Source organism: Homalodisca vitripennis, chromosome 5, assembly GCF_021130785.1.
Source record: "Homalodisca vitripennis isolate AUS2020 chromosome 5, UT_GWSS_2.1, whole genome shotgun sequence".
Taxonomy (NCBI): Eukaryota; Metazoa; Arthropoda; class Insecta; order Hemiptera; family Cicadellidae; genus Homalodisca; species Homalodisca vitripennis.
The window spans coordinates 128,565,094-128,577,288 of NC_060211.1; the positions used below are offsets into that span (position 1 = coordinate 128,565,094).

At 33.9% G+C, this 12,195-nt stretch overlaps 1 protein-coding gene across 1 annotated transcript in view; it reads left to right on the plus strand.

Moving 5' to 3' along the window:
• The window catches only part of LOC124362875 (serine/threonine-protein kinase Warts), a 58,082-nt gene that overhangs the window by 17,654 nt on the left and 28,233 nt on the right, over nt 1-12,195 (plus strand). Inside the window, exons 2-3 of the mRNA XM_046817741.1 lie at nt 46-455; nt 6,071-6,185. Of these exons, the coding sequence (XP_046673697.1) occupies nt 153-455; nt 6,071-6,185 (418 nt within the window). The 5' untranslated portion in view covers nt 46-152. The remainder of the gene's footprint in view (nt 1-45; nt 456-6,070; nt 6,186-12,195) is intronic.

Genomic DNA, 12,195 nt, shown 5'->3' on the forward strand with positions numbered 1-12,195 from the left:
TTTAAATAATTGGGATATCTAGACTTATGTAGAGTATATTTGCAGGTGTTGATAACGGTGGGAACTGATATGTAGAGTGACCAGCTACAGTAATCCATTGCAGTGGACTGGAGTGTGTCGTGAATGAGGGTGTGGGTGGATGACGGCCTAGTATGGGCCAACAGCCTGCCACAACTATGAACCCCGCTGTCACGGGCAAGTCCTCAACCCGCTCCTCGGGCTACCACCAGAAAGCCCTTGCGGAGATACGTAACTCGTTGTTGCCGTTCGCCAATCAAGGAGGTGACAACAACGGAGTTGGCTCCAGTGCTGCCAGTACTATCTCCACGCTCTCGACTACTAGTGGAGTCAGTTCTGCATCGGGTCTCAGTTCTGCCTCTAACGGGGTCGATAAGGAGATCAGCGCTCTCGTCCGACAAGCTCACACACAACTTGTCAACATGGGCTATTCGGAGGCAAGTATCTGAGTAAAATTGTGAATTATTTTAAATATTGTTCAATACTGAGGTCCAAGGGTTTGTAAATATAAGGAATAAAATATCAAATTAGTGAACAATTGATCTTATTCTGGAAGATTAATAAGATATAAAAATGGTGAATGTATTGATCATATTTGCATTTGGTAATTGAATATTAACAGTTTTTTTGTTTGGTTTACAAAGATGGGAATAGATGCTGGTTTGGTTTATTCAATTTGATGAAATTTAATAACAGTAGATGTCTACTACGTATTTTTTCCCATAATATTTAAACTTAAAGGCCGAACTCATTATCACCTCATTGATATGTCGGACTCCTCACCTGATGTTGTGCTGTGTGACGTCTGATTATTCTTCACAAGTACTGCTTAAAGAGTTCCGCCTTAGAAATTATTCTATGAAAAATATTAGTTACTAAAAAAGTGGGTCCGGAAGAAAAATTAGTAGAGACCTTCTGGTCTTGGAAATATAATTCAGTCAAAACATAATATATGATGGAAAATTACAGGATCCGCTTTGAAGGTGTCGAGAAGATATGTTAGGTGATTACCTTCAGTTCATCATATATTTAGCCAAACCTAGATATCATTTGGCATGTTTTAATGATTAAGACTATTAGTGTTCATACTCATTTCAGAAATCATAAGGAGTAATATTATCCTCAATAAAAGCAACTAATTCATACATTTTAATATTAAAAATAGATATAATGTTTTAAATCTAGAATAATTGTCTTATTTCTATTTCCCCGAGAGAGCTAATAAAATATTAATGTAAATCATGTTCAGTATGCTTGTTTTTTATTATCTTTCACATAACCTTATGTTATTGGTACGTACATTTATTAAGCATCATTGACACCTTAACACATTGAGCGCGGCAGATGCACTAGTGTGATTTAGCTGTGACATAAACACTCAGTTTAAAGCCGCAGTAAAGGTGTTAACTATATGTAATATAGCTGGGCAGTTATTGTACAATAGTTGAACTCGTTCACTGAGGCAGATGCACTAGTGTGATTTAGCTGTGACATAAACACTCAGTTTAAAGCCGCAGTAAAGGTGTTAACTATATGTAATATAGCTGGGCAGTTATTGTACAATAGTTCAACTCGTTCACTGAGGCAGATGCACTAGTGTGATGTAGACACAAGACAAGAACACACAGTATAGTGCTGCAGTGAACGTTACTTGAAGTTGCTATTGAGTGTTCTGGATTGTGAACTTGCTCTAAACGTTATTAAAAGTTGAACGTTATATTTTAACATATTCTCTGATTTATTATGACTAGATTGTATTAAACTATTTTACAGCTAAAGCAGCACTGCACAAAGACTCACAACCATTGCCCAACTGCCATTCTTTGAGGTCACTAATCTCAATGGAGTTTAAAGCTTGGACAAAGTTTGATAATATTATTACTATATTTTTCCACACAATTAGTTGACTTAATAGAAACTATCATGGACCACTTGGAATCTGACAGCATTCCTGATGCTATTCTCGTGGACTACTGTAAAGTATTTGACTGTCTGGACCACAACCAACTTTTAGAAAAACTTATAACATTTTGTATTGAAGGGATATCAACATACTAGTAAGAAAGCTACCTTGTCATGAGGAAGTAAGTAGTGAAAATTAAGCACATGGATAAAGGGACAGTTCAGCGTATGAAATCCAAACCACGAACTATAACAAGAAGTGTGCCACAAAGATTCATATTGGGGCCAGTAATGTTCACTTTATTCAAAAACATAGCATTACACTTATGTATGCTGATGACACTGTCCTTTTGCTAAGAAACAAATTATCTAAATAATATTGCAGCTACAGCCAACATAGTGCTAAATGACAGTTCATTACTGTCAACAGCACAATTTATTGGTGAACCAGTCAAAAACAAAACAACTCATTTTTAAAAATAAAAATCAAACTGTTACAAAACCCTCAGACTTACAAATTACTAATAAACACTAATTACCTTGTAATCATAATTGACGAACATCTAACCTTGACATCAAACAGACAATTTCTGCAAGAAATTAGGCACAGGAATTTATGTACTCAGGAGAATCATGACCATTAATAACCTAAACACTGCCAAAATAGCCTACCACTCTCTTTTTGGATTGATTTACTGCAGTATGGTCTATTAATGTGGGGAAACTCAAAAGACGAAACATGCAGAGAGTGCCTATTCAATAGTAGAGAGCTATAAGAATCCTTGGAGAGCTATATGGATCCTTGGAGAGCTAACTCCTAGAGAATTCTGTAGGGAGAAATTCAAAAAGCTCGATATCCTTACTGTGGTTGGACTGTTTATATTTGACACATACGCTCGCACAAATACCCTACAACTGTTGAAGACAGGATCACAGCTGCTTAAATATAACACCCGAAATGCAACACATTACTGTCTTCCCATACATGAACTAACCAAGTATGAGAAACATGGGAGCCAAACTCTGGAACCACCTTCATGAAAGCGCAAAAGGAACAGAAGACCAACACCTGCGAATACAATCAAACAACTTACTGAAGGAAAACGCTTTCTACTCACTGGATAAATTTCTTTGCACTTGATGACATCACATTTTGAAACATTGTTAGTATTCTTGTTAACCCTTAAAGCGCTAATTTAAATTACTGTTAAATGCTAAGACGTAAACAAATATTTTTTTTTAAATTTCCCAATGCTAATTTTTGTTTCATATTCCTTGATATTGCCTTTATAAGAAAAAATAATAAACATGTAATATTACATATTTTTGAGAATTTTATACGCACAAAAACATTTGAAATTTTGAGTAAACTGCATTAGAATAGAATAGAATAATGTTTATTGTCATTTTACAAAATGCATTGACAAAGTCGTAAATACACCTAAGTGGCATAGTCAAAAGAGATATTACTCTAATATATAAAAATACTGTACATATATTTTAGGTTTGATGTTAAATAAAACATAATTCCAGTATACAGATGAAAGCTTTAAACCACTAGATTAACAAATTGGAATATGCAATTTGACAATCTAGAAATATATATCATTAATACTAAAAAACTCTGAAAGTTCATAAAATGGGTTCTGTATTAACCAGTTATATAGCTTAGTTTTAAAAATATTTACAGAATACTTATTAACTAGACCTATTAATTTGTTGTAAATCTTTTGGGAAATTAAAATATGACTTTGTTGGGTTTTGCTTAGCCTACAATGTTGCATTACAATATTATTTTTATTTCTGGTATTATGGCTATGTAGATCTCTGCTAAAAGTTTGAGATTGAATATATTTCATAATGTATAATACTGAGTCAAATATATATAGGTTAATAACAGTTTGCAATTCTAGTTTTATGAAAAGTAATTGCAGGATAATGTACATAGGAACACTATTTGACAGATTACATTACATTTATACAGGTTATTTATAATTAGTGAATTGTAACTGAAGTTTCTGTATAATTAGTACATAAAAATAAATAAGTTCAGTATAAGATTTTGAAATGTAATAATATGAAATTCAACACAAACTTACTTATACGATAGCCTACAAGGGAAATGAAACAAATATTGTACTTATAAACCTTATTTATTTAGAATAAATAAACTGGACTTGTATAGTGAAACTGGTATAAAATACAAAACAAATAATTGAAAAAAAATATTACACATAGTATACAAAAAATGCGCTCAAACTACTTTGTTCGTAGTAAAATGATGAAAGTTGGAAAATCAGTTCACGTAAAAACGAACTAAAACACTATTAGAATAACAACGGACTGATTCAAAACACTTTGTTTAACAATATAACCAACATACAACCAACACACACGTAGTTAAACAGCTGAATGAAACGAACGCGTCTGTAGGCGTATGCCGCGTCTAAGGCCATACAAAAAATGGCGGCGATTGCTTTCAACCCGAGTAGATACCTTTACAACGTCCACCAATGGTGACAAAGCGCTTTGTCTAGTCCCGACAGTCAAAAGGAACATCGACCTGCTCTCTTACAGAAGTTTTAACAACTAATTCTTCGCCATTTCAAAAGTAAAGCTTTTGCGTTTGTAGACGTTATTCGACGTTTAAAGCATCGGCAGTTCCGTGTCTATAGGCGTTAGCCGCGTTGGAAGGGTTAATACTGTACCTTATTGTATGTAACTTGACTCTATTTCATATCTTGAAGATATTTTATAGCTAATGATAATTTTAAAATCAGTCAACTAACATGTAATAACATCCAGATATCTTATCTTATAAAACAAGATAAGATTCACTCAACAAACCAAGTGGCCTTTAGCAGGAAACAAGGGATGTTTATTACATGTCCTCATGGTTTTGGTGCATTTTATGCAGGGATATAATAATAAATATATTATTTTGGTAGGTTGTATATACTGATAATATGAATGTTCTAAAAGGTAATTTATGATTTCACAGTCATAACAATCATATAGAAATATCAGAATCACTTACTTAGATTGTTCTATTTAGAATTTATTTATTTTTTGTCACATAAACTTGAGAAACATAGGATGTTTTATGTATGTCACTAGAAACCCTCTCCACTCCAATTTTCTGGGACTGGGACCTCTATTTCTTGTTAGGCTAATTTCAGTTTTAGGTAAAACTGCTAATTTATTTAGAACCAAAATAATTATAATAATTAATAATAATTATAATAAATAATTACATTAAAAACTAAAGAATAAATTGTTGCCCATTAAAGCAAAATAATTATTTTAAAGTATTGTCTCAATATTTTTGTTCATAGAAAGCAACAAACTATTTTTACCAAAAGTTTTGTCATATTTCAAACTGAAATGTAAGACAACATAATAATAAACAACTTTATTGTTTTATACTGTCTGTGTTTTCAATTAATTTATAGAACTTTCAATAACAAAATTACAATATAATTATTTATGAGTTCTGACAACAAATTAACTTACAAGGTTCTTTTGCTTGGTTCCTTAGTAGCAACAGTGTTTATCAAACAGTGAACTTTTTTTCAAATTTCAATCAATATACTAATAATCGATTATTAAAATATGTAGTTACAGTTTTATTGGCACTTTCGTGAAATTTCAAAACAAATTTGTTTGTGTCTTATGACACAACCAACCAATGAATACATTGCACGGTATTTTATTCTTCTCTTCTTTTTTCTGATTCTGATTTCTGATTCTCAGATTTTGATTATTCCAAATTATGAGCAATTATAACAACAACAATAATAATATAATGCCAGTAACATGTATATATCTAAAAAATGTGTAGTAAACAAAACGTTAACATTAGCTGGTAGGTGTTAATGTAACAATCAATGACAATTATTTTGGTTTCTGAAATTTATTTAGCAATGAACGATTGGTTCTGAAACTGTCTAGAGATGGCAGTACATGTCAAATACCAATACCTGGAAATTTCCCAACATCGAAGCTTTTTCTGGGTAAAAATTGCAAATCACTGTAACATGAATCATATCACAAATGCTTCTTAAACTATTTTATGCTAAGTGAGTTATATAGTACTATTGCATGATGGTATTTATAAAATGTCTGCTAGTAATATGGATCTTTTTTACAGGAAGCATCACTAAGAGCTCTAAAGGTCTCCAATGGTGGTTTTGAATCTGCCCTAGATTTTCTTGTTAAGCAACAAAATGAAACAGTTAATGGCCTAACCAAAGTTCCTTCATCAGGTAATCCTAATTTAAGTGACTGAATTAGTATTAATCAATATGGTTGTCTTAATTAAATATTAGTGATAAGTGAAACCAGAATTTTCAAATCTCAAATCCAATTCCTAATCTTAAAAAATCCATTCTTGATTGAAACATTTTTAATCCTATTAGTTTTTTTTTAAACCTAAGTATTTTTGGCTGCAGTATAATAAGCGACCACCACAACAATCGAATCAACTATCAATTAAAAATATCTAAACTATTGAATATTAAAATATTAACCTATAGATATTATAATTAATAATTGCTAGCTGATTTTATTTTAATACAACCTTAAAAGCTTATAAGGTAAATCGGTTCGAAATTATTATTCCGAATTAATTAAAAATAATAAAATGATATATATGGTATTTAAATAATAGTCAACCACAAGTACAATAGTGATGTATATGTGTTATTATTGTCACAAGGTGTCAATTGTGTTTATTCTTCAAAATAGTAAAAAGTTGCTAAATGTTTATTGTTTTTTCTAGGTAGTTTTTATTTATCATTAAGTTATTACTTTTAAGATATAAAAACAGCTGTACTGTAATTTGAAATACAGATAATATAATATTATTTCAATAGTTATGTATAGGATTCTTTACTCATGAATATCAATGATTGGATTGTCCTGGTGGTTGCTTATTATACTGCAACACTCAAATCCAATCCTGAATTTAAAAAAAATGATTCCTGATTCTCAAATGAATTCTAAGTACGATTGAAACAAAATAATCACCAATCCAATATCTGTCATTCTTAAATTTTTGGAAACTGTCTGGTAATATAAAAAATAATCCAAGAATACCACTTTATTGTAAAGGGAATATCTGAGGTTCAAAGAAATAGATATATTTTAACACATTGAATACGGAGCCCGAGTATAGGTCGGACTAGCTCGTACGCCGTTGTGTACGGAGCCTGACCTATACTCGGGCTACAGTACTTAATTCGATACGTTTAGGTTTTCAGTATAAAATCGGGTTTAGTTGTTTTAGACTATTTCTTATGTTATATTTTTATACGCCTTTTTATGACAAGTAACAGTTGTGCAGCTGTAAAAATAGTATTTTTAACTATTGCACAACTGCTTAGTTACGTAACCGACTGACGACGCAGCGATGCGAGCATTGTTATTTATAAACAAAGTTCCACTGTTACTTAACACTTTGTACCCTGGGCCCTTAATACATGTTTCGGTGTGGCTCCCTGGGGTTTTATGATGCTTTTAAAAGGTCTGTGTTATTACAGTAATTATATTATAAACTCATACTATATATCTTTTTAAAGATAGAGATACATACTTTTTTTAAATGTATACAGATATAAAGTTTATTTACAAAAAAAGATTATTACATAATACTGAATGTTATGTAAAAAATACAAAAAAAGTTTTTGCTACATTTCTTGTTAGTTCAGGTAGTTCGCCTTAGTGTGGTAATTTTTAAAGCAGAATGGTCTGAATCAAATAAAGGATCTCGCACATTTTCGTTTAGATCGTTCATAAAATCAATATTTGGAACCAGGTGTGTATCAAAATCATTGTCACATTCCGACTCTGAGTCAAACAAAAGATCGCGAATTGCATCACTTTTGATTTCATCACCCATATTATTTAAACTCGAAAATAATAAGTAAAGAATATAAAAGAAAATCAACGGAAAGTCGAGAAGAAAGAACAAAGCGAGTGTAAATACAAAACAAAACACACGGATAACCTCACATTGCTTGCATTTGCCTTTACTTCATTCAGTAAGAAACTAAAGTTCTGATTATTTACAAACAGTTAAATTCACATTTAGAATACATTATAATAACATTTGCTTCAGTATTTGTAGGCAAGATTGGAAGAAAACTTAGTAAGACATCACTAAGACTCACAACAACACACATCGTGAAACAAACTGACAGTATCGACGCGCGACGATCAGCCGCGGCGCATACGATCAGCTGTCTAGACTCACTTGTAGTACGACGAAAAATATACGTATTTCATTACTAAAACGTGACCCAGGGATCTCAAAACCAACAAATACGAACTTAGACAACCAATGAACATAATCAAAATGTTTGAATCCAAAAATAAGATGACTGAGCTAAATAATACAATTAAATAACACGACCCGAGCTATACTCGGGCGCCGGTAGTAGGCGCTGCCGACGTGGCCCGACCTATACTCGGGCTCAGGGTACAAAGTGTTAATGAAGTGATAAATGTTGGTTTAGTGATGGTTTAGTTTATTTTGATTGGTTTCTTAGTGATACAAGTTTTATTTTTCTTGATCATTGTGTAAAATGAGTAATCATTTAGACAAAATAACGATGTGCATGATACGTGATATGATGTCAGATTCTGAGCATGACTTGAGGATAATTGTATTTTTAATGAAAATAAAAGATCATCTGCGATTCAGTTTGAAATAGACAATAGACAACTCTTTATTCACATATTCATCAAGAACAGTAATGCGTCAAAAATACATAGGTTATAGTTGGTTATTTAAAAATTCTGCCTCTGAGTAGAAGGGTTGTTCCAGGAGCCAGGTCGTCAGCTGAAACTTGAAACGTTTTGGTTGTTCTCTCTTGAGGTGTTCTGGCAGGTTGTTGAAGTATAAGGCACCTTTATAGCTGGGTTTTTGTTCAAACAGTCTCAGATGATGTTGTGGGATTGTGAAATCGGTTGCATGTCTGGTGTCGTACTGGTGTTGATCCCTGTGTCTAGGTTGTGCTGTTGTGAAGGTGTGAAGGATTACTTCTCGGATGTAAAGTGAGATGGCTGTAAGAATTTTCAGTTCCTTGAAAGACTCTCGACAACTGTCCCTGTAGTTTTAGGTTAGCCAGGCATCTAATTGCTCTTTTTTGTTTAATGAGTACTTTGTCTAAGTTGTTTTTAGAAGCTCCTCCCCAGGTTGCAATGCCATACCTAAGGTGGGACTCAAACAGAGCAAAGTAGGCCACTCTGGCTGCCTCTGAGCTGCACACTTGCTTGGTTCTGCGTATGACGTAGATCCCAGAGCATAGTTTCTTGCAGAGCTGGTCTATATGAGGTTTCCATGACAGCTTAGAATCAATTATGATGCCCAGATATTTCGTGGTGTTTTCAGTTACAAGTCCAGGTAACGATACAGCAGTGTCAGTTTGTTTGGTGGTGAAAGTCATCTGTACTGTTTTGTTTTCATTCAGGGCCAGATCGTTGGAGGAGCAGTATTGCTTAGTCCTGTGGAATTGTGTACTGGCCCTTTCATTTAGTAATTCTGGTGTCTTATCGGCAAACGTTAGGACTGTGTCATCGGCATACATGACGGTATGTCCATCTTCACCAATCCAACTAGGGAAGTCGTTCGTGAGAAGGAGGAAGAGGACTGGTCCCAGTACAGAGCCCTGCGGTACACCCCTTTGTATGTTAACAGCTCTGGATTGGGCCTTATATCTTGTGCTGTTTTTTGTATAGGCTATTTCCACTATCTGTTTCCTATCACTAAGGTAGCTGTTAAACCATTTTGCTGCTTCCTCTCCCACACCCAAGTTCCTCAGTTTGAGCAGAAGGAGGTCATGGTTCAGGCAGTCAAAAGCCTTGCTGAAGTCAAGGAACAGGCTTGTAGAAGTGCAGCCATCTTCTAGTTGGTTTAAGATGTGCTCAGTCAGTTGAATTACAGCTGTAGTTGTAGATCTGCCTTTGAGGAACCCGTGCTGCTGTTCAGTGAGGAGTCCGTGCTGATCTAGGTGATGCAGCAGTTTGTTTAACACAATCTTTTCAACGATTTTAGAGAATGTTGAGGTTAGAGAGATTGGTCTGTAGCTATTTCTTTCCGTAGTTGGTCCGCTCTTGTATTTTGGATAGACCTTGGCAATCTTTAGCTTATCTGGAAATATACCCTGTGAAAGTGATTTATTTATTAAGTCTGTTAAAGGTACTAATATTTCAAATTTGATGATTTTTAACATTTTGGCTGAAACCTCATCAATTCCAGCTGAGTCTTTTTGTTTCAAAGAGTCAATGGATGCTTGGACTTCTTCTCGAGTGATTGGTCCAAAGTTAAGAATATGATGTGTTGTTGGTGGAGAAACTGGTAGGGTATTCATTATCGTGTTACAACTGTTCTGTAGTGTTCTTTCAGCTATTGTTGAGAAGAATTCATTGAAACAGTTTGAGACTTTTCTTGGGTCATCTATCATTCTGTTGTTAATTTGAAGGATGAACTGGTTTTCGGTGGTGGGACTGGCTCTTCTTTCACAATTTATAGTATACCATAAAGCTTTTGACTTGTTTTCTGAGCTATTGATGTGGGCGGTAGCGTTTTCTCTTCGGAGTTTTTTTAGATGTTGATCGTACTCTTTCTTCTTAGCCACTGTTCTAGTTTTGTCCTCATCTAATCCGGTTGTTTGCTGTTTATCAAGGGCTTTTACATACTCGTTCTTGAGCCTGGTACATTCTTGATCCCAGCACTGTGTTCTTTTATGTTTAACTCTTGATGTCTTCAATGGGCAGGCATAATTTAGGGCAGATTGGATTATGCTGTTGAATTTATTGTATGCTTCATTTACATCATGAGTTATTATTACACTTTCCCAGCTTTGGGCTTGTAGTTGTGCTTTAAGGAGCTCTATTGCATTTTTATTGTAGATTCGTTTTTTTTCTTTAATTTTGTCTGTTGTTAGTTTTTTAGTGTGTACCTTTGCTAGTTGCGCTGTGTGGTCTGAGAGTCCTGTTGCTATGACCGAAGTCTGTATTTGTTGAAGATTAATATTTGTACATATCCAGTCTATTGATTTTGCTGTGTTCTGGGTGATTCTTGTAGGTGGCAAATTAATTCTGGTGATGTTAAAAGGAGTTAGGAATTCTTCTATTTTTGCTTTATCTGTGCCGTCAGTTAGAGTATCTACATTGATGTCCCCCATTATCAATACCTGTCTATCAGCAGCAAGCACTCTTTCTAGTTGTTCTGTAAGAATGTCTATGGCTTGGTCGAGGTTTGCACTTGGAGGTCTGTATACACCTAGCACCAGCAGAGGTTGTTTGCTGACTTTGACTTCAAAGAGTGCTGTTTCACAGGTCAGTTCTGTTTCCTCATTACTTGTGCGTATGAGTGAGACATTCTTTTCCAGACCATTTTTTACATATCCTACCACCCCTCCCTTAACGTGGGTTTTCCTAGAGAAACCCCCAATCAGTGAGTAGCCTTCTATGCATGTGTTTTGGAGATTTTCATGAGAAAGGCCATGTTCTGTTATTACAATGAAGTCGGGGTTCTCATCTTGTAGAAAGTGTGCTAGCCTATCAGTTTTGTTGGATAGCCAGTTTATATTTTGATGTAAAATTTTCAGTTGGTTGTTAAAAGTTCGTTTTTCTAGTTTATTGTGATTAGGTATGGCCGAGAAGGATCTGTTAGTATTGTTGATAACTGTCTGGTGTGTTATATTGCTTGTGGCTTCAGTTGCACGTTCTTGTTGAAAAAGTATCTGGTGTGATAGGCCTCCTTTTTCCGAGTTTTGCTTTTGATGCCCGACTCTAAAAAAGCGGGGCTTGAGTTGGGGTTTCTTGCATCCTGTTTTTTTTTTCAGGGTATGCTCACTTGGGAAATTAGCAGTTGGGGTTTGCAGAGGCGGCAAAAGAGGACTATTAAAAGAAAGAATTTTGGGTAAAATTTATAATTCTGAATCGTAGGGTGAGTTTCTCAACGACAATGATCCTGATCCAGATTTTGAGGTTAGGCCTAATGATCAAGACGTGAATGATGTTGATTATAATTATGATAGGCCTTCCATTAGTACTAACATGAATACTTTCTTTCTTTTATATTAATTTTATATAAAAAACATATATATATATATATATATATATATATATATATATATATATAGAACATTAGGTGGTTAAAAAACGTTTATACAACATTAGGGGGTTGAAAAATAAAACGTTTATACAAAGTTACAATTTTTTTAATTTTATTTTTTTCCATAATTTTGTGTACATTATAATTTGGTT